The sequence below is a fragment of the Sycon ciliatum genome, chromosome 4, assembly GCF_964019385.1.
Source record: "Sycon ciliatum chromosome 4, ocSycCili1.1, whole genome shotgun sequence".
NCBI classification, from domain to species: Eukaryota; Metazoa; Porifera; class Calcarea; order Leucosolenida; family Sycettidae; genus Sycon; species Sycon ciliatum.
The window spans coordinates 27,559,010-27,577,823 of record NC_088646.1 but is presented as its reverse complement, the minus strand read 5'-3'; the positions used below and the strand labels follow the sequence as shown (position 1 = coordinate 27,577,823).

At 47.2% G+C, this 18,814-nt stretch overlaps 2 protein-coding genes across 3 annotated transcripts in view; one reads left to right on the top strand and one right to left on the bottom strand.

The window, feature by feature from the left end:
- Positions 1 to 2,112: 2,112 nt before the first annotated feature.
- On the bottom strand, positions 2,113 to 8,584 carry LOC135815403 (exosome complex component RRP46-like). The gene is made up of 7 exons (XM_065328694.1): positions 8,397 to 8,584; positions 5,464 to 5,577; positions 5,088 to 5,209; positions 4,419 to 4,559; positions 3,796 to 3,885; positions 2,887 to 2,973; positions 2,113 to 2,740 (listed from the first exon to the last, which is right to left on the bottom strand). Exons 1-7 carry the CDS (start codon positions 8,497 to 8,499, stop codon positions 2,729 to 2,731), a joined length of 669 nt encoding a protein of 222 aa, XP_065184766.1. The 5' UTR covers positions 8,500 to 8,584; the 3' UTR covers positions 2,113 to 2,728.
- A 268-nt stretch (positions 8,585 to 8,852) lies between these two features.
- Positions 8,853 to 18,814, top strand: part of LOC135815401 (cytoplasmic dynein 2 intermediate chain 1-like) — a 28,888-nt gene continuing 18,926 nt past the window's right edge. The window contains exons 1-11 of one of the 2 annotated variants that reach the window (XM_065328693.1): positions 8,853 to 9,186; positions 11,673 to 11,729; positions 12,165 to 13,061; positions 13,744 to 13,781; positions 13,973 to 14,027; positions 15,080 to 15,142; positions 15,648 to 15,791; positions 16,418 to 16,480; positions 16,711 to 16,734; positions 17,482 to 17,557; positions 17,836 to 17,954. In XM_065328693.1, coding sequence (XP_065184765.1) covers positions 9,169 to 9,186; positions 11,673 to 11,729; positions 12,165 to 13,061; positions 13,744 to 13,781; positions 13,973 to 14,027; positions 15,080 to 15,142; positions 15,648 to 15,791; positions 16,418 to 16,480; positions 16,711 to 16,734; positions 17,482 to 17,557; positions 17,836 to 17,954 — 1,554 coding nt within the window. In that variant the 5' untranslated portion in view covers positions 8,853 to 9,168. Of the gene's footprint in view, positions 9,187 to 11,672; positions 11,730 to 12,164; positions 13,062 to 13,743; positions 13,782 to 13,972; positions 14,028 to 15,076; positions 15,143 to 15,647; positions 15,792 to 16,417; positions 16,481 to 16,710; positions 16,735 to 17,481; positions 17,558 to 17,835; positions 17,955 to 18,814 lie in introns of both variants that reach the window. The other variant, XM_065328692.1, reaches the window with a different exon arrangement.

The window sequence follows — 18,814 nt, the reverse complement described above, 5'->3', positions numbered from 1 at the left end:
CAATTTTTTTTAATGATAATGATGCAGAAGGAAGGACAATAACCATACAGTCTACAGTGGTCAAGCTTGACCGAGCGCGAGCATGCTTGGCCTTGCAAGCTTGTAATTGTGCGTCATTATTTTTGTCAGAGCTGCTCACGTCATATCAATGAAATCCCAAGATTTTACTAGTATTTTCAAGAGTATAAATTAAGGGGCCGTCCGTAAATATCGATGTTTTTTTAGAGACGATATTGGTGCTTCTCTCCCTTGACCCCCCTCCCTCCCCCCAGAAGACGCACATGTACATCTAGATCATGGAATCAATATTAATTTTTTGGATGCTCATGAAGTGCCCAGGATGTTGAGGGTCCGGTGTAGGCGTGAAAATCCCGCCGCACTCACGCAATAGCTGCATCGCCTGGGGGGAGCGAACCGGGTTGGCGCTGCATGCAGTGCTCACAGCCATCGTGTACTGGTGTAGCCAAAGCGGCTACGCTCTGGCTTGAATTTTTTCAAATCCTTGTTTAGATAGTGAAGACTGGAAACTCTTGTGGAGTCCGTGTTTGTTCGCACTGCCTCTACGTCTTGAAAAAGGTCTCCTGCAGGCATCGTTCGGCCGATTTCCACAATCAATAGCTCATTCTTTTGCTCTTGAAATTCGCCGTGGGCGTACAGCTTCCAATTTTTGATTTTGTTCTTGTGTCGCGAGTTTTAGCTCCGCGAACGGAAGCTGGTTTCACATTTCTTGTATAGCCATTTAGACGTCCGCGTGCAGGGCCTAGGGATCGGCGAAACTTCAGATATTTACATCGATATTTTTCTGATGCTCGAAAAGACGCACATGGCTCAAACCCCCTCCCCCCCAGACGCACCAATATCGTCTCTAAAAAAACATCGATATTTACGGACGGCCCCTAAACTATAATTATTATCGGTAATATAAGTTATACTCTTGGTATTTTGTACAAAGATGGCCATACGACTAGTGAGTCATGACTTGTACAAAGACTTTTAGGTGCAAACTTTTTATATATACATGTACAAATGTGATGTACAATCATCGATGCATCGTGAAATGTGACTTGTAAACAGTTACTCCAGCACACTGGTCACCGACATGATCCCATTTTTAACCTCAACCATGATGCATGGTGCCAGGGAGTCGTGAAAGGTTTCATAACTCCCAGCACAGTGGCTGCAACTACATACCGGTAGTCATTGCACCATGACTAGACTGTATTCATGTAGCCACCACAGTCATAGAAAACGGTGTGACTTAGATTTGGGGGAATACAGTGCTATAGCTTCTGTGCCGCTTGCTTGGCGATGTCAACTAGCCTAATGGCAACGCGAAATGGCTGATGATGATGAGCAGAATAATTTGAGTGTATGGAATAGAACAGTCAATGGCAAACATCTAAAACTCTGCCTATCATCCTTAGCATCCCTACTAGAGCATGGTATGGAGGTTAGTTCTCAGGCTAAGCCTAGTTCACCCTTGACGTAATGCTGACGATATGGGACGTTAGGGCCCGCCGGAAAGGCTGGGGCGAGCTGTAAACTATTATAAAAGTTAAAACCATTCGAACGACACGACAGGCAGCAGTTGTTGCAATGGTCAACGTCAGCTGGTGCAAGTCATGCATGAAGCAAATTCACTATAGGTACCGACAAGAGTAGATAAACAAGAGTGTGCAACTCGCGGATGGGTTGGCCCACGGCGGAATTTTTTGTTGACGTAATCTTTTCGACGACGCACGCGCTGCGAGCCTTTTGGAGAGGTTTCCCTCGTGCACTTAGCGGGGCTTTACACTACAAGGTCGGTGCCCAGCACGTGCTCTCACACTGCTCTGCGGCAAAGTCCGCGTTTCCCTGAAAAAAGGTGACGTCAACAAAAAATTCCGCCGTGGGCGGGGGTATCTGCAGATTGTGCAGAAGAGATCCGGAGTTGCACACTCTTGTTTATCTACTCTTGGTACCGAAAAGGGGCTCCCTAGCCCCCCCCCCCCCCCCAATAGTACGGGCCATGTACCTCCCTAAGCTATCAACAAGAATGCAGTCACAACAAGAACCCAGAGTTTAATTTACTTCAACCTTCTCTTCACACAACCCAAAAACACAGCACAGAAATAAGGTATACGAGTCCAATGCGTACTACCCTGCCGTGCAGCAACTTATAAAATAAAATAAGGCAGCACATATCACTTGTCACTGGTGAAAGTAGAGACGGCGATGTCTTACAATCACGACAACACCAAGATGTTTTGAGGAAGCAAAAACAATGCTGGCGGAATGTGTGAGCGGTCAAGAGGAATGGTGGCAATGACGTTGATTGGCTGCAAATGCGTGGCGAAAAGGAATTCAAGCCCAACCAGTGTGCTAGGCGGGATTCCAGGATTCTCAGCTGATGTGTCTGACTCAACTTGTGCGGGGGTGTGTGGTGGGCGTGTTGGCAACATGAGGGATGCCAGCACATGGGCAAATACACTTGAGGCTTAGAGCTTTGTCGGGAAGAGGCGTATGGACACACAGTCCTACGTGCAGACAGTGGAGAACTCCCAGTGGTAGACAGCATGACCGAAAAAATATGCATCGCGGCAGCACAGTCAATCAGCAGTCAATAGTCATCAGCACCATCCCGTCTTAGAGCATAGCACACATAGGAGAACAGGCCTTAGCTGAATTTCTGGAGCAAATCTATGCTGTCGCAGCGGACTTCTTGCCCTCTTGAAGTTACGCTTGACAACTAGTTGGCTTCCTGGCAATGAGAAAAGAGAAACAGCGAAAAGACAAACGTGACCGGACAATTTTCTCACTAGCCTCATCATGGGAAGTTGTGAATGAAGACCCAAAAAAATCCTACTACTGCTGCTGTCGGGGCACATGAGAGAACCCCATTCTCACCTTTGATAGCTTCGTCTCCATGCTCGAACGATAGAACTGTTGTATTGACTTCGCTGCAATCTTGGAGGCATCCATACATCGATCCAGCTACAGCATGCAGAAGTAACAGGGAAACCATAACCTATGAATAATATAACACTAACACCACACTGTTCTCTCTCTCTCTCTCTCTCTCTCTCTCTCTCTCTCTCTCTCTCTCTCTCTCTCTCTCTCTCTCTCTCTCTCTCTCTCAGAGTGCTGCTCAATGAAATCCGATCGCATCACTCAAGTTTGCGTCCTGCACCAGCACACCATACCAGTGTTGGCAGCAGGTCTAGGGCTGCACGGTGTCCGGAGTGGCATGGCATTCACTCGCTTGATCGCATTTGATTGAGCAGTACTACATATCTCGCCTTGTAACATGCTGTCAAAATCGAAAAATATTTCACCTTGTAGACCGATTACGCAGTCAATAATAGACACGTACTGTAAATATACAAATTTCGGTAATGCACGATTTTTGACATTTCGGCAGCGATTTATTTTCGGTACAGGGTGACACTAGTACATCAATAAAGCTAATCACTTTTAAGTTCGAAGTAGTGGTTGCGACTTCGGCGTTGATTTGTAAGAAAGGTTTGCTCCCCACACCGGAGCCCGCGCTATTCCGCCGACTTTACTTGATACTTGACTGACTCACGACTGCCATCCAGAGCACACGAGAAGTCCATCGAACCTTCGACTCGGCAAACCTGCAAGTTGATGTGAAAAATTCCATCAGCGTTTTAATTTCGGCGTTTTGGGCCGGTGCCGAATATAGCCGAATTTTTTTGGTATATTTACAGTATACACACTAGCTGGTGTACACCTGGTCACAAGCAGCAACGTGACCCTGTATGGGGGCGATGCGGGAAGTAAGTTGAACCCTACCTGGGGAAGCGTGAACACCCCGGTCGTCTGACAGCTGACTATATCGGAGCAGGTCCTGTCGAACACGGTCACCACAGTTGCTTTAGCCTCCTGCAATGCACACAGCACACCATAAGACATTGCGCAATACGGCATTCCATAAGAAACAAGAGTTTAGCTTGAGCAGGACTATTTATTGGAAAAGTGGTGAGCTAGAAGCAAATTAGTGGCATCCAGCATATATTCAAGGGCATAAACCGTATCCCTCTTGGAGGCAAGCTGTCATTTTATTCAGGATTGTATTGGTTTCACCGTACATACTCACTAATTGTCACGGCCAGAGAAAAGTGGCAAGTTTCCATTCCATCTTTAACACTGCTTTGCATTCAGCGCCGTTTCAAAATTTAATGCATCCCGCGGAAAGTTTGCTTTGGTGCATCGTACATTAGAGGATACTAAAATAATGCAAGTTCGGGTATCAGGCGCAGAGCACATTTCAAGCACAGTGTGCCTTACACCGCAGGGAATCCGGCAGGTGAATGTTTGGCATTCACATTCTTATAAGATAGACTGTAGTGGTTTCCATTGATGAAAGAAAACAAGATTGTCCCATAACAATGTGTCCTAAATGAGACTGGCTATACCTTCTCCTGATCTGCTGTTGGGTCGAAGACAAGCTCTTCATCCTCCATTAATGCACACGAGACGGCCGCCATCGGGTAGGCCATTGCGACGCCAGCATCCATTAGGGCAAGACAGATTGCATTCAACGTGCAGGAGAGAAACTACGAGAACCGAATCAGGTCAAGGAACAGTCTGTAATAATGGCACTGTTTGGCTTGGTGATTGCATCCAGATGTTTGACTTGGTGGTTACATTCAAATGTTTAGTTTGGTGGCTGCATTAAAATCACCATACTCAAGAGCACAGCCATATCGAAATGATAACTGAAAAAGACGTGTTGCAGAGTTCATGCCACAAAAAAAAATACAACTCAACACTACACGCTGACGAATAACCAATACTAGTACACATACATACACAATACATACATACATGCTCTCTCTCTCTCTCTCTCTCTCTCTCTCTCTCTCTCTCTCTCTCTCTCTCTCTCTCTCTCTCTCTCTCTCTCTCTCTCTCTCTCTCTCTCTCTCTCTCTCTCTCTCTCTCTCTCTCTCTCTCTCTCTCTCTCACGCACACAGACACACACATACCAGTAAAAAATAAAATAGAATACATGCGACCACGCACACAGACACACAAACAAACACATTCTATTGTCCCAGTCGTACATAACGTACGGGGTAGGATACACTGCCATCATCGTGCTCTTCCTGAACGATAATTGAAATTAGTGATCGCGGAAACAGCGTCGTAAGGATGCACTGCTCACACGTGCTGCGAATCAGCTGCTCCAGTGCATGATGCTTCACCACTGTGTGCACACACCAAATAAACATAAACACAAACACATACAGTACAATGTAAACACGCCATTGTTGTAACCCATCACCTATGTATGTGCTTATTTGGTGTACTTCAAAAGAAGCATGTTGGCAACGTATATGTCGTATGATGGTTATTTCAGACGGGACTAAATAGTACTCGTAAATGCTCTGCTTCCACACCCTTTCATTGTTTCAGCCAAATGTACAAAAAAAACAGCAGCTCTACAATAATTATTCTTACCTGGCATCCCGACTTTGGGTTTGTAGGTGACTTCGACAGTGGCACGGTTAGCTATCTCTTTGTTCATGCGTACCTCGGTGGGGCCACGGACGCCAACCAGGACGGACGTGTTTCCTGACACGGCGCACAGCAAGATGATAGATAGAAAAACCCATTACAAAGGAAATTACAGTATAATAGAGGAGCCAGACCCAGCCAGTATGGCATGCACACTTAAACAGTCAAGGAAGGGCAGTTAACATGGTGACATGATCCACTATACTTGTAGTCTTAGCCTGCTGGAACCATCAAGCTGCACTACAGTACAGGACTATGACCGCTGTCAATACATGCTTCTCTATCTACATTGTAGATCTAGTACTGCACAGAGATGATAAGTTCGCTTGCTACTATGGTACCCTGCTAGTAGAATTGACCTGAATAAGAGCTTTGTGTGGGCATCAAGTCGAGTTACCTGCTCTGGAAAAGCTCATAGATACTAGTAGGTCGATATGCAGAAATGGGCCACTCTACAGAAAGACAATGTTACTCGAATGGGACTGGCAGCATCGGCCAAATAGGATCTTGCAATCCTGGGACCTTTTGGTAATCAATTCATAGCCCTGGAGAATTTAGCGAGGCACCCACTTCAATGATCTGTGCAATTACCCCCTACCCCTCCTGTCTGTCTGTCTCTCTCTGTCCCTGTCTCTCTCTCTTCATGTCATTGCTGTTTCGTACTTTCTCTTCCAGGTTCCTGCCTTTCATCACTTCCATTTCCAAGCAATTGCGCATATGTTCAGCGGCAGGTGGTAAACCCCAGGCTAGGGAGTTCAGTTCCGGTCGCTGAAAAGCGAAAAATGCAGTCACAGCTCGCCTGTACAAAGTGAATGGGCGCCTCGTGGCAGCAGTTTGGGATGCAGTTCAAGGCCCAAGTATCTTCCCCCGTGGCCTTTTTGGCCTTGTCGATGCTATTTTTAGGTAGCTGAGGTCAATACCTTTCCAATGGTGCCACACATGCCATGCGTCCAAAAATAATGCCTCCGCGCTTTGCGCGGATGCACTTCGAAGTACTAATTTCTACCAGATGCGCACTCAGCCCCGAGAGGAACACCCGGATTTTCGTGTTCAGTGGCCTCGAATTAGTCTAAAACAAGAGGATTCTAGAACATTTTTTAGCACTTTGTCTCGCGCTTTATCGCGAAAAAGCGGTAGAAGGAAAATGATCACAGAAACCAGCCTACGGTGATTTCCTGGTGGTTGACGAAAAATCGAGTGAACTGCGCGCACACCGTAGAAGCGGCGACGGTGAAAACGTATGACTTGTGCAAGTAGGCGTACACGGCATGTGTGCACACTGCATGTATGCACACATCCTGTATCGCCATGTATGCACTAGATAGTGGAGTCTGTCCCTTTGGAAAAACGCGGCAGAGAATTCAAATTTCCACGGCAAATTCCGCGGGAAAAAGGTTTTTTTGTATTTTTGTAGAGGATATGACAACTAGTTGCACGAAGGAGCACTTTCCACACTATCCTTTGCAGTCACAAACCGTGAAAGAGAGTGAAGAATCTTAGAGAGACCTGCACTCACCTATACTGGTAAGAGCAATGTGCTCAAACAGATCGCAAAGTAGTCTTCCTGCTGCTTGTAGTAATTTTACTAATTTACCCTAAAAATTGAGATTCCGCGGGCAAAAGTGTGGATTCTGTGATTTCCGCGGTTGATGAGAATTTCTGCGAAATTTGCCGCGGCTGCGGAATCGCGTTTTTCCAAGGGGACAGTGGAGTGCTGGACGAAAACCACATGGCCCACATACACACTTGCATTTACTTCCGTGACTGTGTTCACCCCCATTTTCCGACCTTCAATCGACTATAACTCTAGATTGCCTTGGAATTTTGGGTTCACAAATTTTCACAGGTTGTTTCTCACATCTTCCCGGTTTAGAAAAACTAGCGTTCTATGCAAAACTCGCGAATTTGGTTTTCGATTGAACTGGGTCTTATTGTACTGTACAAATCTCCACATACCTTCGATTTTGTTTCCTTTTGCAAACTCCCTCAAAACCTCAATTTGTCTTAGAAAGTGCGACGAAATTTAAACAAAACTATCATCTCACATGCTGTACACATGTAAGGTTTAATTATTTCAGATAGTTGCGTACATGTATGTTCGTATGGACGCCCATGTTATTGAATACTGTGCTCTATCCCATGATCACAATAACATGTTGCGACAAAACTTCCGGCCATACAGTAGAGTCGGGCGCCCAAGAACGTTATTTCTAAAGGGTTAGCCTGGGACGTTCTGATTTCTCAGCAATCTGGCTGCGTTCTTATAGCACGTTCTTAGAAACAATCCGTACTGGATCATCTGTATCCCACAAGATGCAAGAAAAAAACACCAACGTTCTTAGCTTTAGGCTATGGCGTTCTTAGAATTTCAGGCTAGACGTTCTTGGGCTCCACGTTCTTCAGCGCGCGCCTCCACTGTACTCCACTTTACTACATCCTCAACCTGTCACCACCATGTGCTCTTAGCCGAACCAATGCATGAACACACTAGCACAGCAAAAACACTTCCGTTGACAGATAATGTTTACGACTCCAGACAGCTGTTTCGCTCCTTCGAGCTCATCAGTAGAGGATGATAATGAATCAGATATTAATGATGATAATGTCAACAGAAGTGTCTTTGCTTTGCTAGCATGTTTATGTTCTGTGCATTGGTTCTGCTAAGAGCGCATGGTGGTGACGGGTTGAGGATGTAGAATCCCAGGGTCGTATATTAACATGTTTACTGACACACTGCATCACCTGGAGACAAACTGCTAATGATGAAAGCAGCTTAGCTAGATGGATACATTGAGTCATAAATTAGTGGTAAGTCAGTAAATTTACAATCATATCAATAAACGATTTACAGAACACCAAAAAAAACAGATCTTCACCTTGTTTCAGACGAGCAGATCCATCACAGCGCGTCAATAGACCTTGGTCGCACACACAGTGGCGAAGGCTAGCTTTCTCACTCTCTGTAGTTGTCACATCCATCGTCACCTCTCTGTCTAGGATTCACTTGAGCAAGACTGATAATTATAATAATTATTGAACTAGTCAAGAATTATTGAAACGTACTAATTTTCCCGAACCTGGCTGAATCTGTGAATGGATCGTTTGAAAAAAAGAAAGCAGTTTAACTAAATATGACGTCAGCTCACCCGGGCGCGCGCCGGCGCCGTGCACCGGTGAGCGCACGTACCTGCACCGCGTACCGCGCGGCACCGACAAAATAATTGCGACAATTCACTGTTGCCACGGCAAAAGCGGGAAGGCGTCTGCACGCGCAAATGAGACGCAACAAAAACTTCTTCCCGACAACTAAATTTTTACTTCTCGATCTCCACTGTACTGCAGCAGTACAATACAATACTCATGGTATTTGCTCCCGGAAAGTGACAAAACGAGCTCAAAATCAATAACCGTGTGTGATTCACAGCGCTACCACTTTGTTCTTGAATTCATAAAGTGGAGAACGGAACAAGAGACGGGTCTGTTCAGTCTGCACTGGAGTGGTATTTGATGCGTGATTGCACCCGCACGGCCGCAGTTAGCTTGGAAGTCCGCAGCACATGAATGAAAGACGACAAGTGCTGCTGTGAATAAGAAGTTTGTTTGAATTATCCACACACGATGTGATATTTGCAGCCTCCGTGTCCCACAATGCCTCCTCCAAAGCCGGTGAGTGGCCTTTTCAAAGAGTTTTTGGGGGGGGGGGGGGGGGGTACGAAGTTGAGCTCGTTTTAGTTCGCTTTAAAATTCAGAAGGGCTTGCTAAATACAGTAAAACCTGTGACTAACGACCACCCCTTGGGGCCAGAGAAAGCGGTCTTTAGTGGCAGGTGGTCCTTAGTTAGATAAGAGGTTTTTCACCGCAGCACCATAATAATATAATTTATGAATGTGAGACCGTCCGTGCCTGGCAAAGTGGTCTGTAGTACCAGGCTGGTCGCTAGTCACGGTGGTTTTTAGTTGCAGGTTTTACTGTAATTAGAAAGTGCAGTCTAGCCCGGACCAGGGTGCCTGGCCTTACATCAGGACCGTCGAAAGCAGTTTTTTGATTGGCCCGGTAGTATCATTGCCTTTCATACAGTTTGCGTATGATATGGCGGGTGCACATGCCAGTTTGTGTATGATATGGCGGGTACACATGCACTCCACAGTAGTAAACATGTCCTGGTGGCCAAAACTTTGGTCCAGAGATAACCTGACCAACTGCATGTATGCAGGGAGAAATTGCGTTGCTAGCTGGGCAGCTTAGCACGGAAACTAGCCATTTTGGCGCATAGGCTCGGAATCTGTTTAGCAGTGTAGTGTACACCAGGGAATCATAGCGTACAGGGGAGACCACACAGGTGACTGTAACGCCAAGTGATGTGGGTTTGGCTTCCAGGCTGCCGGCTACAGTCGCCTTTGGGGCAGGGCTGACCTATCCATGCTCGCATACAGCATCGCTTGTCTGGACCGTGCTCGGGGTCAGCAGGTCAGCCACGATCGCGGGTTGCATAGACCACGGATCACGTAGGACTTCCAAGTCCGGGGTCAAAATCCACATCGTTTTGGGTAGTACCGGTACACGTATGACAAGGATGAATTTACTGTCATTTTGCATAGCAATTTTTGCTATGCTATACAAAATGTCAATTGTGTAGCAGTCTTTGATTTTTGATTAGCGTTTTTTCTTCCAAAGTTGGGTAGTTACCACATCGTCCTTGTTGAGAGTGATTCCTGAAAACCTATCTACAAAAATAAGGACCGAAATTGCTTAGACTACGGAGGGACGCCTCGCGTTCCTCGCACGCATTGCAGAGAAATAGCTTATGTCTGTTTAGCGCTGTGTCAGCATCTTTCCCACAGCAGAGCCATTCTTTTTTACATCAACGTGTCTGACACCCACTCGAAAGACCTCTGCCAAGCAAACATCAAGGGGCCGGAATCAAACAGACTGAAGTGATGAACTTCAGCTGGAATAGCTAGTATAAAAGAGAAGGACGCTCGCCGGCCTCAACATCAGCACGAAATTCGAAAGCATTTTTTCACTGTTTCTGGCAAAGGGGCTACAAGCCAGGGATGTCATGAAACCCTTGACAAATGTCAGACCGTGCTTGATGACAACAAAGGCATGGATAAACAGGAACTTCCGAATAGCGGCCAAGAGGCTATTGGCTTTTCATGTGGACTCCGAGTTCCATCCTTGGCCCGTTGCAATCCCCTCAAATACGGCAATGGCAATGACGGCTGGCAGGAGCTCAGCAAATGGCTTGTATGCAGCAATATGCCGCCGTACAAGCAGGATTCAAGCAGGTCTCTATCTGCACAACTGCAGCTCAGTTGTACGCACCACACCACTTCCCGCCTCAGATCTGCACCAAATAATATGATGTAAATCACGGAATTTCACTGTGACAGACACGCATGCAGAAAAAGTCAGAAGCTGCACACTCTGGGGTCCATGTGCTCTTGATGTAATACACCGCGCGCATATGCATGCAGTACCAGTGCAGAGCGCCTGTAGATCGATTGCGTGCCCTACCAAAAAGGGCTCAAAAACTCGAGGTATGAGTGTAGTTCTGATAAACACGAGTCGTCCATTGCTAGTCATTTTGTCTGAGCATCCTGAATGCCTGTGCATTCAGATGGTTGTTTTTTATTTTGTCACGTGTACGCAGTGCTAGATTATCGAATGCTGTTGAAGCTATTTTTATTCACACTAGGAAGCCGAGCCTCTGCAAACAAAAACAAATTAAATTCATACTTAGATTATTTGGTAGGTCGTAAACAACTCTAGTTTTGTCCATAGGATGTCTATAGTTGTCGCCATACATTTCACACTTGGTTGGCTTCTTCGCACTCGCACCTTTCTGTCATTCCTTCTAAATGTACGAGGTCACGCTTTTTACCGTGTTGTTTCTGGCTACTCTTCTCCGCGCTGTTTCTATCACATTTCTACTGTGTATTATTCATCGTTCCTTGTTCAGTTTCTTTTTGCCTGTATACCACCTGATGAGAAGGTAGTGAAAGTACTACATGTAGTGGAAAGGTTTTTGAATCATGTTAGTTGTGAGGAGCCTGACATTTGTTCTTTTCTTGAGTTTGAAAAGTGTAATGTGGAGGCACTCTCCTCTTTCATTGTACAGTATTCCGGTTATGTTTTGTGTGCTTTGACAGAAGTCCAAGGAGGACACGTGGAAGCCGGCAGAACTGGCAGCACATCTCAAACCGAAGGTAGGACAGGAGCACCGACTCAAGAGCTCTTTTCCAGCCGAGGAACTTAGTTGACGTCGGGCCAGTCATCATTGTGTGTTTGTGTGGATGCTGGACCCAGTGGGGTGTTTGTGTGGCATGAAATATGGCAAGTGCGCTTGTCTTTTAAAACTTTAAAATTACAGTTAAACTTCAAGGCGCCTTGCAACACTGTACTTTATAGCTGAGGTAAATGTGTATCCAACGTCAGCGGACTTGTATAGCGTTTGCAGGGTCCTCAAAACTAGTAGCCCATCGTGTGCTTTATCCGGAGAGTACTGAAGTACTGAGCTGTTTCACGGTATTGCCGGTACTTTGTTTGTAGCAATGGGCAAAGTACCGTCCATGTGTGGCCTGTTTGCATCGGTTGACTGCTTTTCTCTGTGTTCTACTGTACATGTGTGTTGGGTGTTGCAGGGTGCAGAAAGTAGTCCGGGCACAAGCAAGCGTCCTGCAGGTGGTACCGGGGCTGCGGCCGCTGCAGCGGCCGGTGGGGGGAAGCCAAGCAGAAGCAAGGACAGCGGCAGCGGTAGTGGTAGCAAGAAGCCGTCACGGGACAAGGCTGCCTCGGACTCTGCCGCTGCAGCTGCCAGTGCGCTGGCGAGTGGCGCTGGAGGGGCATCGCTCTCTTCCACCGTACCCGCCAAGGCCAGCGAAGACAAACACCGGAGTAAGGATCGAGACAGAAAACACCGGGACGAGGCGTCCAAACGCGAAACAACTGATGGCGGTGGCGGTGACAAGAGGGAGCATCGTGGCAAGGACGAACGGGACAAGGCGAAGGAGGAGCGCCATCGGAGGCGTCGCGAAGAAGGCGAGGAGCGGAGCGACCGCAAGGATCGGGCTCCGAAGCGCACAGAGGAAGACCCAGCGAAAGCAGAGCGTCGGCACCGAGACGACGACAAGAAAGACCGATCCGGTGAGGACAAGGAACGTCGCCGCCATCGTGATGAGAAGCCCAAAGAAACAGGCACCAGCGATTCTAAAGAACACCGTCGCCGTGACAAGGATAGGGCTGCTGCGGACGAGAGCAAGGGCAAAGAGCGAGAGCGGCGCCGTGACAAGGACGAAAGCAGCCGGGATACTAGCAAGCGGTCTGAAGAGAAACGCTCGGATCGCCACAAGGACAGGGAATCTAAACATGGTGGCAAAGACGATGACAAGGAGAGGAAGCATCGCTCGCGAAAACCGAAGGAGGAGGGCAGTGAGGCAGCAGCTGCAGCTACTGCAAGTGATCATGGCCTAACTCTGGAGGAGGAAGAACGCCGGAAGAAAGAGGAGCGCAGAGAGAGAAGGAAAAAACGTGAAGAAGAGGTAAGGCCACACCGTTTTTTATCTCTGTTTCGCGTCCCCCGCGCGCATGTATTTCACAGCCGGAGTTCAAAAAAAAAAAAAAACGGAACAAAAATTTTTTTTTTTTGAAAATGCAATACAAATTTAATGCAAACCCAGAAAACCGGAAAATGTAACTCAGCTCACACACATGTACCTGGTACATTGTACATGTGTGTGCAATAAGCTGGACCGCAAGTCACACAATCATCATGCTGCCTGTGTTTGGACCACAAGCATGGCAGAGGGGATACACTCATGTATTCATGTACACGTACATTGAACATGTCTGTACATGAACAGTGCCGCGTCGCTTCACTGTACACAAATGCAATGCACGTACATTTTTTTTGGATGGCTTTTTATTTTTTTCGCCCTCCCTCATTGATTTCATCGAATAAGGTGACGCGAAACATAGAAAAAAACGGCGTGGCCTAACATTCATACAGCTAATGGTGTAGCCCCTAGTGACTCGTGTGTGAGTGACATTAGACTGAGATCTCGTTCCTCGTAGCTGCTTTTAGTATCATCACAACTCTTGTTGAAGATGTCGATTGTATGCTCTGTGCTTGCACATGGTTGTTTGTCTGTGTCTGTGTGTCTGTGTCTGTGTGCATGCGCGTGTTTGTGTGCATACGTGCGCGTGCATTCTTACCTCTCGCAGAAAGCAGCAGCCGCTGGGCACGAGAAGGACTCAGAAAGGTAGGGGAGGGTGTGGGGGCTTGTGTGATTAGGATGACTCAGACTAAGTGTAGGAGAATTCTATTGAGCGCATCCTTACGGTCAGAATTGACTATGGGCTACCATTGTATTATATCCATTATTCTATAAACCGAACAGTTTTACTTGACTTCTACTAAGCTATGTGGACTGTGTGCTGTGATCAAATGCAGTGAGAAGAAGGCGAAGCAACGGGAAGCAGAGCTGATGGCCAAGCTTGCTGAGGCGGTGAGTTGCATGACATCGGTAGTGTTGTGTGACGTCGGTAGTGCTGTATGGCGACATGGAGCTAAAACTACACACGATCAACCAATCGAGACATTTATTATGGGAGATACCACTTTCAGCCCAAGTTTCGGGTTGTCGCAGTTATGACAGCACTCCTTGGACAGATCAGTTTCCACATCATGAGATCAGATTATGTTCATTAAAGGGGAAGTATACCCTGAAATCAAATTTTCACCAGTTGTAGTCTTCGAGGTGCTGAGTCGAATGGTCTTGGTCCGAGGAAGCTGCGACGCTCCCTTCCTACTTGAATCCCAATCGAACTCGCGCACTTCCACCGAAACTGGGTGACTGCGCCCTACTAGATGGGGATTTGTATGCAAAATGTCACTAAAAGCGCCATTTCGTTCTTATAAAAGCACGGATGACCGCGATTGGCCCATATGTTGTAGTCTTTTGGACGCTGAGTCGACTGGTTTTGGTCCGAAAAGGCTGCGATGCAGCGTTCCTCCTTTATTCCCAATCGAACATGGTTGAACAAGCGGTCACGTGCTCCTGGGTGCCCAAATCACCTGGTCACCGCGCCAGCAGGCGACAACTTTCACACCAAGGTTCAACTCGAGTGACAGGACTGCACCCAAAAAAGGTCAAACAGGCTAGTAAGTTGTACCCTGCAGGCACGGTGACCAGGTGACTGGTGTACGCAGGAGCACGTGACCGCTTGTTCAACCATGTTCGATTGGGAATAAAGGAGGAACGCTGCATCGCAGCCTTTTCGGACCAAAACCAGTCGACTCAGCGTCCAAAAGACTACAACATATGGGCCAATCGCGGTCATCCGGACTCCAGACTGCTTGCCGTAGCTCTTTTCGTTGTCACAGAATCTAATCCGTGATTGCTTGGGAGTAAGGGGCCGTCCAGCATTGTCAACGAATTTGAACAGTATAAGTAGCTGGTATTCCCAACTGCACCTGCTCTCATGCCATGTTGTGCCAGGTGATAGTGTTCAATGATTTCACTGCTTTTGTTCTTGCTGGGCTTGTATTACTCAGCAGCAGGCAGAGGAGAAAAAGCAGGAGAAGGAGAAGTCCCGGAAAAAGCATCGCCAGGAAGCAGAGGTACGAGAATGGGGAGATCGTGGCTTAGTCTCTTTGACGGCACTGTTTTTTTTAAAGCATTTTTACTTTGCGAGCCCTTCATTTCAGTATGTCCAAAAACGTTACCTATTTCATGTTTTGGGCAAGTCCATGGTGCGCCTTTCAGAATGTCAGAGCACCTGTGGATGGCGTAGAATTACCGGTACTTCATGTCTATGCTGAAAATTATCGGATCAGCTCGAATAAAGGCTCGTTGCCATGAAGTAGTTGATTGGCGAACATTTCAGATTTCCTCGTGAAAAAAACTTCAACTTGGCAAAAATCTGATCAGAATGACCGCTGCGCTGTTTTGGTGCTGAGCTTTCTTTAGAACAATGTGGATCGTTGGCCCGTGACCGCAATGCTATTGAGCTGGGCGTTCCTGGTAGCCGCTACCAGCATGCTCCCATTCATCAATCTGTTTTCTATCCTGGCCTGTGTGTTCTATTCGTCAATCTGTTTTCAATGCTGGCATGTGTGTTTGCAGGATTCGGACGAGGACATGCTCGCGGACGAAACACGCCCGCGCATTCCAGTGGCACCGTCCATGGACTCTGATGTCGAGGAGGCAAAGGACGACGAGGATGAGGACGAGATCGAGGATGAATACCAGTATGATGACGACTTTGAGGTACTGTTTCTTTGCAGCCTGCGCCTGTGCCTCTGATTCTGGATTGGTTTGAGGAAGTGTGTACTCAGTACACGTACTTCTGCTACCCATTGCACATGACTTTTGTACACGCCGATCGCATGCTCAGGGTTTTAGGCAAACCGACGAAGTGTGGTACCATGCCCCTCCCCCCCCCCCCCCTTCAATATTGAATACACAACCACCACTGTCCTTATCCACGATACATGGCAAGCATGTATGGTAGTCACTGAGGAGTAAACCAACGTTCTGGTTCAGTGAAAACGGTGGACTAAAGAATGACGCTGGGCCTACATTGTCACGCGTACTCCATGTGTACAGTAGGTATGTGCAGTGTGATAAAAAACAAAAACAAAACAGCAATACAGGTTTGCACAGCCATGAACACTGAACAGGCGTAACCCAGCCCCTCTACCCCCCCCCCCCCCCCCCCCCGGGACCACCACATCTTCAGTCCAATGTTTGCTTACTATGCTTAGCCCTGATCCATGTCTTCAATTCAATATCGGCTTTGCCCTGATGCTGACAAGGAATGGAATATTTTTCGGTTGTGTTCCATTTTGTTTTCACGCACATTCGCTGCTTACATGTTGAATTCTATTGTATAGGACTATGATGAAGATTTTGAGCCGTACGTGGAGCCCGCTGAAGAAGAAGAAGAGATCGATGTGGTGAGCTTCTCTCCAGATTAATGCGTGGCTGTTGTTGTTCTTCTTCCCCTCTAATTGTGAACATTACTTTGTCGGTAGATGTCTTTAGTTTTGGCCAAAAGCCAGCGTGGAATAAAGAATACATGTAATGTCATGAGCAGTCTAGCTAACTTGTATTCCGGCAGGCAAAGTCACTGATTTTGTGTGCCGTGTCTTTGTCGCATGCTGTGTCCTCTTTGTCATGCATACAGACTCCAAGTCAGGAAGTTCTCGAGGTGAGACTCTTAACTGTTTGAAATTGAGATTTTCCTGTGCACCACAGCATGTCAACTTGCTCACTTCTCATTTCTAACACGACTGCTAACACTAGCATGCGCCGGTGGGGTGGTGTTTGTACTTTGAAGTAGTGAAAGTTCTCTTGTGTGACCACATGGTGCATAGCGACTCCGTCCAAGTACTAGTGGACAGCTGGTCCTTGTGCAGTCGAAATGTTCAGGTATGGTGACCAGGTGTGTGAGATTACCGGTCCCTGGAGACAGGTGGTCTCTAATGGCGGTGGTTGATAAATGAATCATTGCGAGTGCGCGAAAACAAGTTAACACAGCAGGCGTCGCACCGGACCCGTCGCAGTTTGTTTCCTTATTCCTGCTCAGTTGCATGGCTGACTGGTGACTCTCTTCTTGTGTTAAAGACAGTTTTTACTTTGTTGTGCAGTACCCAGATCGAAAGTACATGTACTGACCAGTGATACTCGACGCCATGAGTGAAATAGCTCTATGCACCAGATGCACTGCACAGCCCTTGCGGTACAAACACTACCAATATACTCTCCGCTTGAGCACCATGCTGCTTTATTGATAAGGTCGGATTTGAAGCAAACTGGGCAAACCCTGTACTATAGCCTTGTTTGCTCTCTGTATTCATCTGCTCTTGATGTGTGGGTACCACCGTATTTCTCTACAGGCATTTGCTGGCTGTATCACTATGTCATGCTGTCTGTGTCTGTGCTCACGGTAATCCAGATCTCCCGAGCCATGCAGGCCGAGAACCAGCGCATCCTGGACAGCCGTACAAAGAGCAAGGTGGACAGCACTGCTGGTACGGAGACTGCTGTGCATGCACGTGTACGCCATAGCTTTCCCCTTGTTGTTCTCGCCTTGAATCATGAACATGCTGCTGTCTTTCACCACTAGCACCACTCAGGCTTCACACTCCAGCTGGGATATATTTGTGCGTTAGAATCTTGCAAGGTGCGAACATCAGCACTCAGTCTCAATTATACATCATACTTAGACTACATGGTGTTGAAATGTTGAAACTTCCAGCTGTCACTTCACGTGAGATTTCCTTCGATTCTTCTTCTCTCTATGTTACAGTATCCAGTAATCGTGCTGCTGCTCGTCATCGTGCTGGTGGCAAATTCATGGACTTTGCGGCGGCGCAGAAGAAGCAGGTGAATGCGGCCGTGGCACAGAGAACACGCCGACGCGGTGAGGTAAAGAACACGTTACCAAGTATGGAACAGAGTACCTACCTACGGGGGGGGTGCCGATCTATTTATACGCTCGTGTCCTGTACATTGTACTCATCCTCGGTCTGGCTGGGCTACGAGGGATGGGTAATTTTTTTGTTCCTTTTGGGGTCAGTTTGAAGTTTTCGACCTCCCTTCCTGGTTGTCGAAAGTTAGTTACACGAGTCTTCTGGGGCGGCTCTGGTCCACCGGGGCCGTCCCAGGACATGTAGTTCCCAGCGCAAGAGATTCGGGGGCAGCGCAACAAGAAGACGGGGTGTTGAACGATGGCACCATTTTTTGTTGCGCCTGAATCTCCCACTCACGGCGGATTGTCAAACCCCCGAGTGGACAGAGGCTATGATCAGCGCTTCAACAAATCTGCCCCAGCACGGAGAGAGAGGAGGAGACGCTGCCTGGTCCGCGTCGGATCCTGGACTGTTCAATCCCTTGTTGAGAGCGAAGGGAAAATTGAAACGGCAGGTGGTCAAAACAAGGTCAAACAAACAAACAAGTGTGTGTGTGTGTGTCTGTGTGTGTGTGTGTGTGTGTGTGTGTGTGTTTCGTGCGTGCATGCGTATCTTTCTAACGAGAGAGCTTGGAAGCTCAGGGCCCTGCGCTATGCTTTTTTTGCCTTGATGACCTAGACAAAAAAAGCATAGGGATGTTCTTAAATTCTTATAAATTTCTACTTTTGTTTTTAGACATAACCTGGGATTCGAACCCGCCCTATCGCCCTGCATGCATCCCCCGATACACTTCGCATACATACATGTACCAATTATTCCAAGTTGCTTCACGTTATGATCTTGTATTTGAAAGCCCTATTTGAATATGTATTGTGG